Source organism: Abramis brama, assembly GCF_963993115.1.
Source record: "Abramis brama genome assembly, chromosome: 15".
NCBI lineage: Eukaryota > Metazoa > Chordata > Actinopteri > Cypriniformes > Leuciscidae > Abramis > Abramis brama.
The window spans coordinates 13,133,579-13,147,070 of NC_139977.1; the positions used below are offsets into that span (position 1 = coordinate 13,133,579).

Below are 13,492 nucleotides of genomic sequence, written 5' to 3' on the forward strand. Positions count from 1 at the left end.
GGATGGATTGCTGATGAAGGTCGAGCTAGATCAATGTGTTTATAGGCATCGTCACATAAGAAAAATTAAACATTAACTGTGTGAACAAGGGGAGGGTAAATAGAGGAATGAAGGAGGGGAGGGTAAAAGAGACAGCAAACAAAAAAAAGATTAACCCATTTGTTATCTTTTTCTAAAGCCGCAATTCATTGTTTTGTTAAAACACTGACTAATGAATTTATTTATAGCACATCTGAACTTTTCACACTACTAATGTCATCAGAAGAGCTGGAGTCACCCTGATAAGTGTCTCTTTCACACTGGAGATATGCAAAGAATGTTTCTGACTGTTCTCTTCTAAATGTGCGGGAATAAATGAAAGATTAAGGAAATAATCAAGTAACAAAACACTTTACAGTAGGTTCATTTGATTAGCATTAGCATTAGTTCAACATCATGAAATAACAATAAACTATTTTTACTGCATTTATTATTCTGTTACTGTTAATTTATAAATAGATTTTATGCACTATTGTTAATTCATGTTCATTCATAATACATTAATGTAAATTTATACAAATGTTAATGTATTAGTATATGTAAAAATTAACATTAGCCTAAATGCTTTAAAAATGTATGTTAACGAATTGATTATTCTGAAGTGTTATGTTTCATAACTAGTGTTATTCATTTAATGTCAAACAAAATGAGAGATTGTCTATATCTATGGAATCCAAAGAATTTGTTTTTGCAGTTCCAAAGCGGTTTGTTATTTACAGTTTAAAAGAAGGACGTAGAGTGTAAATAGATATGAAAATAGTTCCAGGTCAGTACACCTTTTTTTTTTTTTTTTTTTTTTTAAGAAGAAATTAGTTCTGCGTTATGTGATGAAACTCCTTAATGCAAGTTGATGATATTTACAGTGTTAACTTCTTTGGCACCAGCTGATCAGTTCATGTTGAATCTGAAGCCAATAAGCTTGCAGCTCAACATTTAAATGGCTGGTTACCATTCACTATAGCCTCCACCTCCCCAGCTCCACCTGTATAGATCTGCTATGGGTAATTGATATATGCTATTTGTGCAGTAGCAGTATGTCTTACATACTCACAGCAGTGTATCGGCGTATGTATTGGCAGTAGCAAGTTCCTGTACATGCTCTGCAGCAGCAGCAGTAATAATCTACAACAATGGCAATAATCAACAGCAGCGGAGCAGACCTATCCCACCAAGACCAAATACAGTAACATTGTCATATCCATTACTATGCTAAAAATCTTCTGAGAGTTGTCATGATATAAATACTTTTATTGAGCAAAGATGCATTGAATTGATAAAAAATATAAGTAAAGACATTTTTAATGTTACAAAATGTTTCTAATTCAAATAAATGCTGCTCTTTTGAACTTTCTATTCATCAAAGAATCCTGACTTTTTTTTTTTTATCATTGTTTCCACTAAAATATTAAGCAGCACATTGATAATTGCCATGTTCTGTTTTGGGTTTGTTCTAGTTCCTTTACCTATTGCCTTTGTTCCCAGTGTTCCTGCTTTTCATTTGTTATCATAGTGATTCATTAGTTTATTGATTAGCCCCCAACTGTGCCTTGTGTTACCCCTCATTATTCTGTTTATATAGGGGCAGGAGTCCTCTCTGGACTCTGGTCAGGGGCAGGAGTCCTCTCTGGACTCTGGTCAGGGGCAGGAGTCCTCTCTGGACTCTGATCAGGGGCAGGAGTCCTCTCTGGACTCTGGTCAGGGGCAGGAGTCCTCTCTGGACTCTTATCAGGGGCAGGAGTCCTCTCTGGACTCTGATCAGGGGCAGAAGTCCTCTCTGGACTCTGGTCAGGGGCAGGAGTCCTCTCTGGACTCTGGTCAGGGGCAGAAGTCCTCTCTGGACTCTGGTCAGGGGCAGGAGTCCTCTCTGGACTCTGGTCAGGGGCAGGAGTCCTCTCTGGACTCTGGTCAGGGGCAAGAGTCCTGTCTGGACTCTGATCAGGGGCAGGAGTCCTCTCTGGACTCTGGTCAGGGGCAGAAGTCCTCTCTGGACTCTGGTCAGGGGCAGGAGTCCTCTCTGGACTCTGGTCAGGGGCAGGAGTCCTCTCTGGACTCTGGTCAGGGGCAAGAGTCCTGTCTGGACTCTGATCAGGGGCAGGAGTCCTCTCTGGACTCTGGTCAGGGGCAGAAGTCCTCTCTGGACTCTGGTCAGGGGCAGGAGTCCTCTCTGGACTCTGGTCAGGGGCTGGAGTCCTCTCTGGACTCTGGTCAGGGGCAAGAGTCCTGTCTGGACTCTGATCAGGGGCAGGAGTCCTCTCTGGACTCTGGTCAGGGGCAGAAGTCCTCTCTGGACTCTGATCAGGGGCAGGAGTCCTCTCTGGACTCTGGTCAGGGGCAGGAGTCCTCTCTGGACTCTGGTCAGGGGCTGGAGTCCTCTCTGGACTCTGGTCAGGGGCTGGAGTCCTCTCTGGACTCTGATCAGGGGCTGGAGTCCTCTCTGGACTCTGGTCAGGGGCTGGAGTCCTCTCTGGACTCTGATCAGGGGCTGGAGTCCTCTCTGGACTCTGATCAGGGGCTGGAGTCCTAGGCTGCATTTACACTAGCACAAAAAATCCGATCTTTTACTCACATCTGACACAGATCTGAATTTGTTGCACACATGTAAACACGAAAGATCCAATATTTTTGCATCAGATCTGAGCCACTTTTATAAAAATTATTTCCGGACTATGTAGGCAATCTGTTCCGTCATATTTTGCGCTGCAAAACATTCATGAGTCATGACAGCTGTCATTTTGTCCATGCTGGCAAATTAATCATGACCACCCGACATTAATTATATAAATAATTTTAATAGCACGGCCATTCAAAACCAGGGTCTACCATGTGCATAGTAAAACGATCACCGAAAATTTCTCATTTTGGGCGGGAATTAATGTAAACACAGATATCGGATACTGATCCTGTCTAAAGTGAATAAACAGGCGGGCCAAAAAATCAGATATGGTCAAAAGATCGGATCTGTGCATTAAGACTTGCAGACCATAATGAAAAGATGAGTAGGGTATGTGTATTTTGTACAACATTTTTCAACTGCTTTTTTATCATGTAATTAGAAGCAATACAATTTTAAAATGGTATCTTCTGTTAGTTACATAGCAGCCACTGAACAGACATTTATTTTATAATACAAAGTATTTTTGCAACACTATAAGTGTGTCCCATCAGATAATAAAATGTTCTATACACACTTGCAGTCTTCACGCATACTTGAACACTTGGGCCAAATACAGGAAATATGTCATGTAAGTAGAGTAGCAAGTGCAAAGACCGCAAGTATGGGTATTTGGACAGGGAAAAACTCTAATCGTGAACAAGCAAACCCAAACCATGACGCCATCTCCTTCCTTCATCACTATTCCTCTGATGTGACAATAATAATCAGAAATGTTCCTTTAGCATCAAATCAGCATACTATAATGATTTCTGAAGGATCATGTGACACTGAAGACTGGATCAATGATGCTGAAAATTTGACATTTTAAACTATATTAATATATAAAACAGTTTGTATTGTAATAAGTTTTCACAATACTACTGTTTTACATTATTTTGATTAAATAAATGCAGCCTTGGTGAACATAAAAGACTTATAAAAACATTTAAAAAAACTTGTTACAGTTCATTTTGATTGCCCACTTCAGACATTCTACTAACTGTGAGTTTCTTTACAACTAAAAGTCAACTAGCAGTCATTAGAGTATTAGTAAACTGTCTGCTTAATATCTGCCAACACTTTATTTTGATGCTCCCCAACAGACATTCTACTGACTATAAGTAACTTTGCAAGTATATGTCAACTTATTCTACTAACCCAAACCCTAACACCTAACTCTACAGTCTACTAATACTCTAATGAGAGTTAGTTGACATGTAGGTTTCAATAAATCAAGTTTATTGGAACAGTTTATTATTCTTTATGTAGCCACTTGTGCTCATTGGATAAACTAAAAGGGACGTGAAATTATGAAGACGAAATACTCCAAGACACTCACGTGGAGAAGTAAAAAGCCTTTAATTAGCTGGGCTAAATCATTAAAAACAATTAAAACTGTAGATATACGCGTTTCGGCTACACAGCTTTCTTCAGGATACTGAAGAAATGACTCTGGTCTGGCCTCCTCCACTAACAGAGGAAGAGCAATACAAAATATATGATTGTCATTGCATTCTGTAGGAGCCATTTGTTGTATGGCAAGGTTTTTGTTGTCTACTGAGTGGCTCTGTGACTGTGAGTATAATTAGAGCACCTGAGCAACAAGTGTGTGCGTTGGTAATTGGGAAGCACACAGTTTTTGAACGCACGGCAGGGTAGCGCACCGGTGGATTTTAATCTTATGCTGCCTATAAGGTATGGCCACAAGAAGTTTTGAGACCATGTTTAATGGTGCACAAGTAATAAAGACATTTGTTTGCATCTACATCCGTCGGACTCTGTTTGTACACGTTCTAAACTTGCTTACTCTTATTATCAACGGCATTGGAAAGCTATTACACATTCATTCAGCAAACATACAGTATACATCATAAAGTCTTTAGATTCATTTTGAAATCCTGAAGAAAGTTGTGTAGCTAAAACACGTAGATCTACATTTATAATTGTTTTTAATGATTTAGCCCAGTGAAAGTCATTTTTAGTTTACCATGTAATGAGTATTTCGTCTTCATATTTTTTGATGTTTGTTAGACTTTTCTTTTCCATATAAAATGTTTTGTACCTTTCCAGTTTGACTTTTACAGTTCTATAACTCCACTTTAAAAATGTTATAGTTTTATATAGCCTTATGCAAGAGCAATATGGCTTTTATTTTTCTGTTCACAAAACTAAGATAAGGGTTAATGAATGTTGAATACAAATTTCAGTCTTTTCCTGAAACCCGATTCATGCATAAACATGATGTGCTCAGCTGGGTTACTGAAATAAATTTAAGATCATTAGTGATCAACAGATCAGCCAAGCATGTGATACACCTGATAATCTTATAGACTGAGACTAGTGCCTTTACTTACACTTATCAACATGAATTAGTCATCTTTACAGACTTTGAACTCTCCGTTTGTAATTATTAAGGACTTAATGTGAAAATGAAATCAAGAATGACCAGTTTCATCTTTGAAGCCCATTGACCAATACAATGAAAATATTTCATCTATTATAACAGCCTGATATGTGCTAAAGGTCCAACATATACTTTTGTCCAAAGTTATGATCTTCTTTTAGCAATTCTGTTACTTAAAGATACAGCTCGTGTTACATAATCTCACTTACACAACCTTTGGAGTTAATGTGTGTGATGGGAGGACAGCTTCCAATAAAACCCAAATACTATCATTTCAAAGCCTTTTACACTGATAGTCAATGCAATGTATTGATAGTAAATGCAGTAAATGTAACATTTGCATGAAATATCTGTGTCTATGTTCCTTATAGGCACTGAGAATACATAGATACTGCTCTCAATTTACAAGGTCATAGTAACAGTAGCTTTATGGAGCTGTTCAGCATTATTATAGATTATCTTCTTTAGTACATTGAGCTTTGATGCTAGACCGTGGTTGCAGCAGGACATTGTAGTCATCTTTATGGCTGTCTAACAGACACTAAGTCTTCCAAAACAGTCTATTGGGAGATAATCTCAAGGTCTTGAAATATTGTTTCTGAACGCATACACCCCCCTTCAGGAATCCTTGTGGAATTTAGTATTTCTACACATGCTCTGGGTCATAATTCATGTCAAAGACAGCTGGGCATCTGCATTTGTCAAATGTCAGGGTTCTCCTGAGATTTTCTGATTATTACATGACATATCAATTAAACTCAATTGGACTTTAATTTGACAGTGGCCATATATGGTTTAAATCAAGATAATACCTTTAATTACAAACTTCCTTGTTCCTGAATATGAACTTTTATCTTTTTTTCAATGAACCACTTATGGAATTTGACCTCAATAAAAGACAAAGTCCATTCATTCTACATTATCATCTAGCTTACCCATAGTCATTTGTGCCATTTCTGAATAATAACATCTGGCAGGACATCAAGTTACAGCCTGAAAAGAAATAAACAAACGTCATACGACTTATTTGAGATTAAGTTTACTCCAGTACAAATTACTAAAATATCTAACCTAATCATGTTACTAAAAAGAACATGATTTGATTGTTTTAACCCTTAAATGCATGAATGTTTCGACAATCATTATTACATATTCGGGTCTTTAGCTACCCGGATCTATATCTAACACGGATGGATCTCTACCTGTCGCAATATAAAAACTCTCCTGATATTAGAGTAACAATTACAGAAGAATGAAAAAGCTTTTTTGTTACCTTTTGGAGCTTGGAAGAGTTCAGTTTAGGCAGATGTTTTATACCATCATCACTATCCTTGTCTGAGCTAATTTCCCACATTCAGCATCTGGCTCATATTCGCCATCTCAAACATTATCTTAAAACTATCTGTCACGGTGTGGTGCAGGCAGAAGACGAAGGAGAATCAAGTTCCATTGCAAACTTTTACTAACAATATAATATACAGGTACAGACAGGCAGAAGGTTCACACACACTTAGTAAGACGGAGATCGGAACATGAACAAGGCAAAACACAGGGCTTAAATACATGGGGAAACAGATCAGGGAAACGACACAGCTGACAAGACTAACGAGGTAACAGGTGTGACAGATGAGCTAATGAGGGTTACCAAGAAAACAAATGAGTAGCGGGAAAACAGAACAAAGGAAGACATGTGACTAATGAAAATACAAACACTGACACGTGACAGTCCTCCCCCCTCCCGGTAGGCGTGTCCTCGTGCCGTAGATAGACGAACTGCAGAGGGAGGGAGGGGACTCAGGAGGAGGACGAAGAGCAGGTGAAGGGCAGACAGAAGGCAGGAGGGACCAGGAGGCCAGGGCGGAGCCGACAGAGGGAGGAGCCATGGTGGAGGCAGGGCTGACAACTCCAGGGGGCCAACTGACGGGGTGAAGCAGGTGGGAGAGGAGACCAGGGTGGAGCCGGAGAGCTGACGAGCCCAGGTGATGCTGAGGATCCGACGGGACATGGCGAAGCTGCTGGCTCTGGCAACTGAGGTGCAGGTGGGGACACAGAAGGGCATGGTGGAGACAGAGGGAGAGAGGACCAAGGAGGAACAGAAGGGAGTGAGGAGTCCAATGGAGCCGGGGGGTGGCGAAGGGACGGGGCGTAGCCAGAGGAGTGCAGTCCAGAGACGAGAAACCAAGGTGGATCCGGGGGCACGAGGAAGCCTGGCGAAACTGGTGAACTGATGGGCCACGGTGGAGCTGAGGGAGGTAGGACCCAAGGTTGAGCTGATGGATCAACGGGCCAAGGTAGACTCTTGGTCGCGGAGGTTGGAGGCGGAGACAGGGGATCCACCGACCAGGCTGGAGCTGCAGGCTGGCAGACCCACAGTGAACCCACCTCTCTGAAGGTGGTTTGAGGAGCTGAGGGGCTGACAGGCAGTGGCAGAAGGGTTGAGAGGTGGTAGATGGGAAGAGGTAGGAGAGGAAGGCTGGGTGGGAGTTCAGGAACCGGCTCAGGCTGAGGTTCTGTAACAGATTCTGGCTTGGGAAGAGATTCAGGCTCAGGAACAGATTCAGGCTCGGGAACAGATTCAGGTTCGGGAACAGATTCAGATACAGGCTCGTAAACAGAAGACTCAGGAAGGTCGGTCTTGGCAGGACGAGACCCTGGACGGGCGGTCTCGGCAGGACGAGACTCTGGACGGGTGGTCTCGGCGGGACGAGACTCTGGAACGGGGACTGGAACAGGTCTGGGAATATGGACAGTCCTTGGGGAAGGAACAGGTCTAAGGACAGAAACAGGTCTGGGAACATGGACAGTCCTTGGGGCAGGAACAGGTCTAGGAACAGAACGGGGAACAAGATGGCGGCGGCCATCTTGGCTGAGGGCTCAGGCGGCGAGGCGGCGGCCATCTTGACTGAGGGCTCAAGCGGTGAGGCGGCAGCCATCTTGGCTGAGGGCTCAGGCTGGGCAGGCATGACGTGAAGCCTTGGGTCTGGCTGTGTTCTGGATCGGTGCACGACGCTCTCCAGACACCGGATGACAGTCTCCCTCCAGTCCAGTCCGGTGGTGTCAGGGAGGTCGATGGGATGGTTAAACGTGGCCCCGATCTGGAACAAGGTCCTCAGGCTCTCATCGTTGAGGGCGCTGGTGACGGCAAGGCGGCAAATGTCCTTGGTAAAGGAAAAAAAGTTTTGGCTCTCCTGAACCATGACAATAATTTTGACCCTATCGTCCATTTTGGGCGGTCCGATCTTCTGTCATGGTGTGGTGCAGGCCGAAGAAGACGAAGGAGAATCAAAAGTTCTAATGCAAACTTTTACTAACAATATAATATACAGGTACAGACAGGCAGAAGGTTCACACACACTTCGTAAGACAGAGATCAGAACATGAACCAGGCAAAACACAGGGCTTAAATACATAGGGAAACAGATCAGGGAAACAAGACACAGCTGACAAGACTAAAGAGGGAACAGGTGAGACAGATGAGCTAATGAGGGTTACCAAGGAAACAAATGAGTGACGGGAAAACAGAACAAAGGAAGACATGTGACTAATGAAAATACAAACAAACACTGACACATGACACTATCATTTTCAACATCTTCAAAATCAATATTTTGATCGCTGACAGCTTCTTCACCAGATCCACCATCAAGTGACAGAGACACTAATATTTGATTGCGTTCAGTACTTGCTCTGCAGTAAATCTCTGAGCCATTTCAAATTTTGCTGATGATTCTTCCCATTCAGTTTTCTGCCTGCGGTAACTATGAGTGAAACGTGTATCAGACATTGCCACCTTCTTGAATAAATGTGAATTGCATGGATTACATTAAGTGACTGCATGTATTGCTTTAATAGCTGAATTATCAATATCTTCACAGTAATGCAGTGCAAGCACAGTAAAAAATAAAGAAATTAAAAATGAAACGATATTTCAACAACAGAAATTATTGTGAGACCAATTTACAGACACTACATTCACAGCGACTATAGTAAGCAAAGTTATAGTTATTTCAGCACCTTGGTCAGCACACCTGTCATATGAATTGAACAGACTTTTTCTACATATTTTGATGCAAATATTTCTGTAATGGGGTTGAAGGCCTATAGCCCTATGCTCGTATATACAGTATATGAATGTTTAAAGTGGTAATAATCTCAAATTTTTCTCTTTAGAATGTTAAAGACTGAACTGAACATCAGCCGTTTCAATATAAACAGCTATAGCTTAGATGCTCAGACAGTGAAATCAATAGTAGCCAGCTCAATAGTAGTTCAATACTATATTTAGGCCACAGAAACAGTCCTGCTTATTACCATTCTGTAAGCCTTATACATTTCAGACCTCATTTGGTTACATCTTTGTTAAACTCTCTTAACTTTAAATCAGCTTATATAGGCTTTAATCGTAACATGCAGGCCTACATGTAACAGAGCAACTTTGTAGTTCTAATCATTGATTCTTTCAGACTAAACAAACAGGGTGACTTTTGGAACCATCGATCGGCACAGATGTCTGAACTGTCCTCTGTCGTTCTTTCACACTGGGGTTTCTAGAGCAGTTTAGGCACTCACTGCTGACAGATGTGGCATTAAAAATGAAATTTGTGATTTTATTATCCCTTGTTTTGGCGACTTGTTTCGCTGCGGAGGGTAAGTGCCTCAAAAACTGCTTTGTTATTATTAGACTGCTGGTTTATTCCCCTTGACTTTCAGAAAAATTCACATTTTATTGCATTTTCCACAGACACATGCACGGGACGCTGTCAGAGTGGCTTTGATCCTACAAAGAAATGCCAGTGTGACAGAATGTGCAAGTACTATGGAAGCTGCTGTGAGGATTTTGACAGCACTTGTCGGACAAAAGGTAAGAACTTGATGCACATTCAAATAGTAATTAATGTCAAACTTTTATTTTTGTATTTTAATGCACGCTAAGGTTCAAATGTTTGAAGTCTGTAAGATGTTTTAGAACGTACTCTCTCATGCTCAACAAGGCTGCATTTATTTTATTAAAAATAATAGTAAAAACAACAGTAACATGTTGAAATACAAAAAAAACGCTGTTTGGATTTAAATAAGCAAATGCTTAAGAGTCTATGATTGGATCATTATTGCAGTGATTATGATGTTTCTAGCATGTTATATGTATGGCAAAGGTTCTTCTAACCCTAATTGATGGAGTGTTTAGCTTTTCATTTCTTAAACAACCATGTAGAAAGACGTATCATGGCCATACGTATCAAACCAAACATTTATGAACTATTGAGCTTGTTAAAGCTGAAGTGTGTTTTACTATATCTAGTTTTTTTTCTATAGTTTATTATGCATAGGCAGCTATAAGTCCATAATTCATGGGATGATTTCCCTGAAAAGTGTAAACACTGTGGTGCTACATACATTGCTCTGTTTGTTTGAGCAGTTTGAGCAGTCCTCCTACACAGCAACACTGGCTAAACCATTGGTGTGAGATTGGGGAGGGGCTTTCTTTTATGACTGATCAATGGCAGATGAGGGGAGTGTGGTGTTTACAATAAGGTTTTGCAACAACTCTATGCACTTTTGGCCCTTTGTGGACTAATAAACTTTTAAAACACACTTTTCACAGTCCCAAAAATTATTTATTTCTCTACTAACAATTCAATATATACACGCATTACATGACAATTCTGTCTCTTTTTTGTCTTTTCCGAAACATCATAAACATTAAATCTTGAATTATGCATTGTTTAATGGCGTTCCTTGATGGAAATGAAAATTATAAACATTAATGTATCCTAAATACACTCAATTAAATAGCATTTTCAATCTTTTTGTCATTTAACTTTTCTTTTTTTTTAAGTTAACTAAATAACAATACAAATTCTAAACATAAGACATACAACATATACACAATAATAAAAGAGAGGAAAGAAAAAATTAAATACACACTAAGCAACCAGAATGACAGTGTGACAAACCATTTCTCCATTTGTTTTCAGAATAATCTAGAAACCACCCCATCTTTGATTAAAAATATTGGCCTAAAAATATTGGCCTGAAGAGTCATGAAGTTTCACCAGCATTTGTTCATTTGAGGAATTATTTTCACACATTTTACAAATTTACAGCTTGATTGGAAATTGGAAATAAAATATGCTGTTCACAAGTGATATATTTACAATGATTCCTTGATTTTGCTGTTTTCTTCACACATCACATGTCTCTTATCTCAAACTTGCACTTTACAAACACTAATTATGTTCTTAGTCAAGAACTAAACTTTGATAAAACTTTATTACTCACAAAATAGTTTGTTGTGGAAGAAGTGACGACTATGGTAGGGGTGAACGAGTGTAACACTCATGGTTTAAAACTTTCCACACATGCCTGCATGACAAAACTTTCTGTATTAGTTGCTATATCAACACTATAAAAATAAAAAACTGCGGCAAAAAATTTTTTCATCTCTGTTTTTTTTTTTTTTTAATTAGACAAATCTGATATTATTTAAATTTTAATAAATCTTTTATTTAACAGTTTAGAGTTCTTTAATGCTTCGCTAACCAGCACTACACAGGTTTAAATCCCAGTTGTGCAGATGGGGCATGTTGTAACATGTTGACAAAATATTTTAGTTTGTCTTGTATATATTTTTTGATTAGATCAGATAACATTTGAAGCTGTCATATGGTCATGTTACATTGTGCCCCACCTATGGGGCATGTTGTCACATTTCACTTCCATTCTTTCGGGCTAAATCAAGAAAAAAAAAAGTATACACTGAATTAATGAAAACAAAACCACATAATTGTACTAGACATGTGTGAAATGAATGCAGGAAAAAATAAATACTCAAATTACAAAAAATAAATTACTCAAACTGAGAAAGTCAAAAAGTGTTAGGTTATGCCCCGCTCTCCCCTACACTGAAAACTGAATGGTTATTTCACTGTAAATGCTAAATATTGAAATGATATTTTCTATCTTTGACTAGATCATAACAGGTAAAACATCAATTTATGTACATAAGACAGTAACAAAACATAACATGCTTTCAAGCACTTTTAAGACCCCAAGACGTTGTATTGTGCTCTTCACTAAAAAGTGTAATGCTGTTCCAAGGAAGACGAAGATGTGATTTATTTATTTAGATTTGAAAATTAAAATAAAAGATTTGTTAAATAACTCAGATAATGCAAACAACGATCCAACAATACAAAACAGTGTGCTGTGCACAAATACCAGACAAAGTGATTCAAAATGAAAGGCTTAAATACACAAATTGTGATGAACAATAACACAGCTGTGCTCATTAGATGAATAACCACGACAACAGATAGACTGGCAGGAAACTGAACACAAGGAACACATGTGACTGAAAATAAACTAAAAGTCCATGATAATGAGACAGAACATAAACGAGACATAACGCCCCCTCCTGGGAAGGCACAACCTCGTGCCAAAACAGAAGAGATGAGGGAGGGATCGAGGGGGCTTTAGAGGTGGAGGTGGGTGAGGAGAAGGCGAAGGGCTGGTGAAAGGGGCAGGCAGACGAAGACCAGAGAGGAGCAGGTGGTAATGACGGGAGGAGTGACCAGATAGTGCAGACCCAGAGCGCAGCCTGGATGAAAGCCCACGGCGGAGTCAATGGAGGGAGGAGCCAAGGTGTAGGATGGGCCGACGACATCCGTGGGATGACCGACAGAGACAGAGCTAATGTTAGGGAATCCCAGGGGGCAGACGGAGAGCTGATGGGTGATACCCCTAGCTCTGGAGACCAAGGCGAGGGTGCGGCGATGAGTGCTCAAGGTGGAGCCAGAGTGCCTGAGGGCTTAGGCGGAGTAGATGCACTTGAGGACCAAGATGGATACGGAGAGAGTGCGGCGCCTGCTGGAGCCGAAGGGGTGGAGAGACAGAGTGGCGCGAATGGCTCGCAAGTCCATAGCGCAGGCAAGTGGAGCCAGAGGGATGAGGGTCTCTGGTGGAGCTGAAGGTGGGAGGAGCCATGGAGGCACCGATAGGTCGACGGGCTGAGGTGGAGAGAAGGGATCAGCAGCCGGAGCAGCAGTCACGTTGGGGCTTCGGCTCCAGGGCGATAGTTGGCGCTGTCATCACAGGCTCTGTCCTTGCGGCGGATGGAAGCTCTCCGTCTACGGGGAGCTCTGGCGTTGTCGTCTCCGTGGTTAGGGGTGGTGGTGTGCTGGGCTCTGGGTCCGGATCGGGGGTAGACTCTCTCCAGACAGCCTCCTTCCAGTCAAGTTCTGTGGTTTAAAGTCTCATTGAGGGCTGTCTTTAAAGAAAGCTGACTGACAAGTCCATTATAGGAAGTCCTTCACGGGCTAGGGTGGCGAACTTCGCTGCATAATACATTTTTGTTCCGGTATTCTAACGCTTTTCCAAGGAAGATGAAGGTGATTTCA

General features: G+C 40.8%; 1 protein-coding gene across 1 annotated transcript in view; it reads left to right on the forward strand.

Annotated features, from left to right (window-relative positions):
- Positions 1–9,362: 9,362 nt before the first annotated feature.
- vtnb (vitronectin b) overlaps positions 9,363–13,492 on the forward strand; it is a 10,468-nt gene continuing 6,338 nt past the window's right edge. Inside the window, exons 1-2 of the mRNA XM_084136932.1 lie at positions 9,363–9,743; positions 9,838–9,957. Coding sequence (XP_083993058.1) covers positions 9,689–9,743; positions 9,838–9,957 — 175 coding nt within the window. The 5' untranslated portion in view covers positions 9,363–9,688. The remainder of the gene's footprint in view (positions 9,744–9,837; positions 9,958–13,492) is intronic.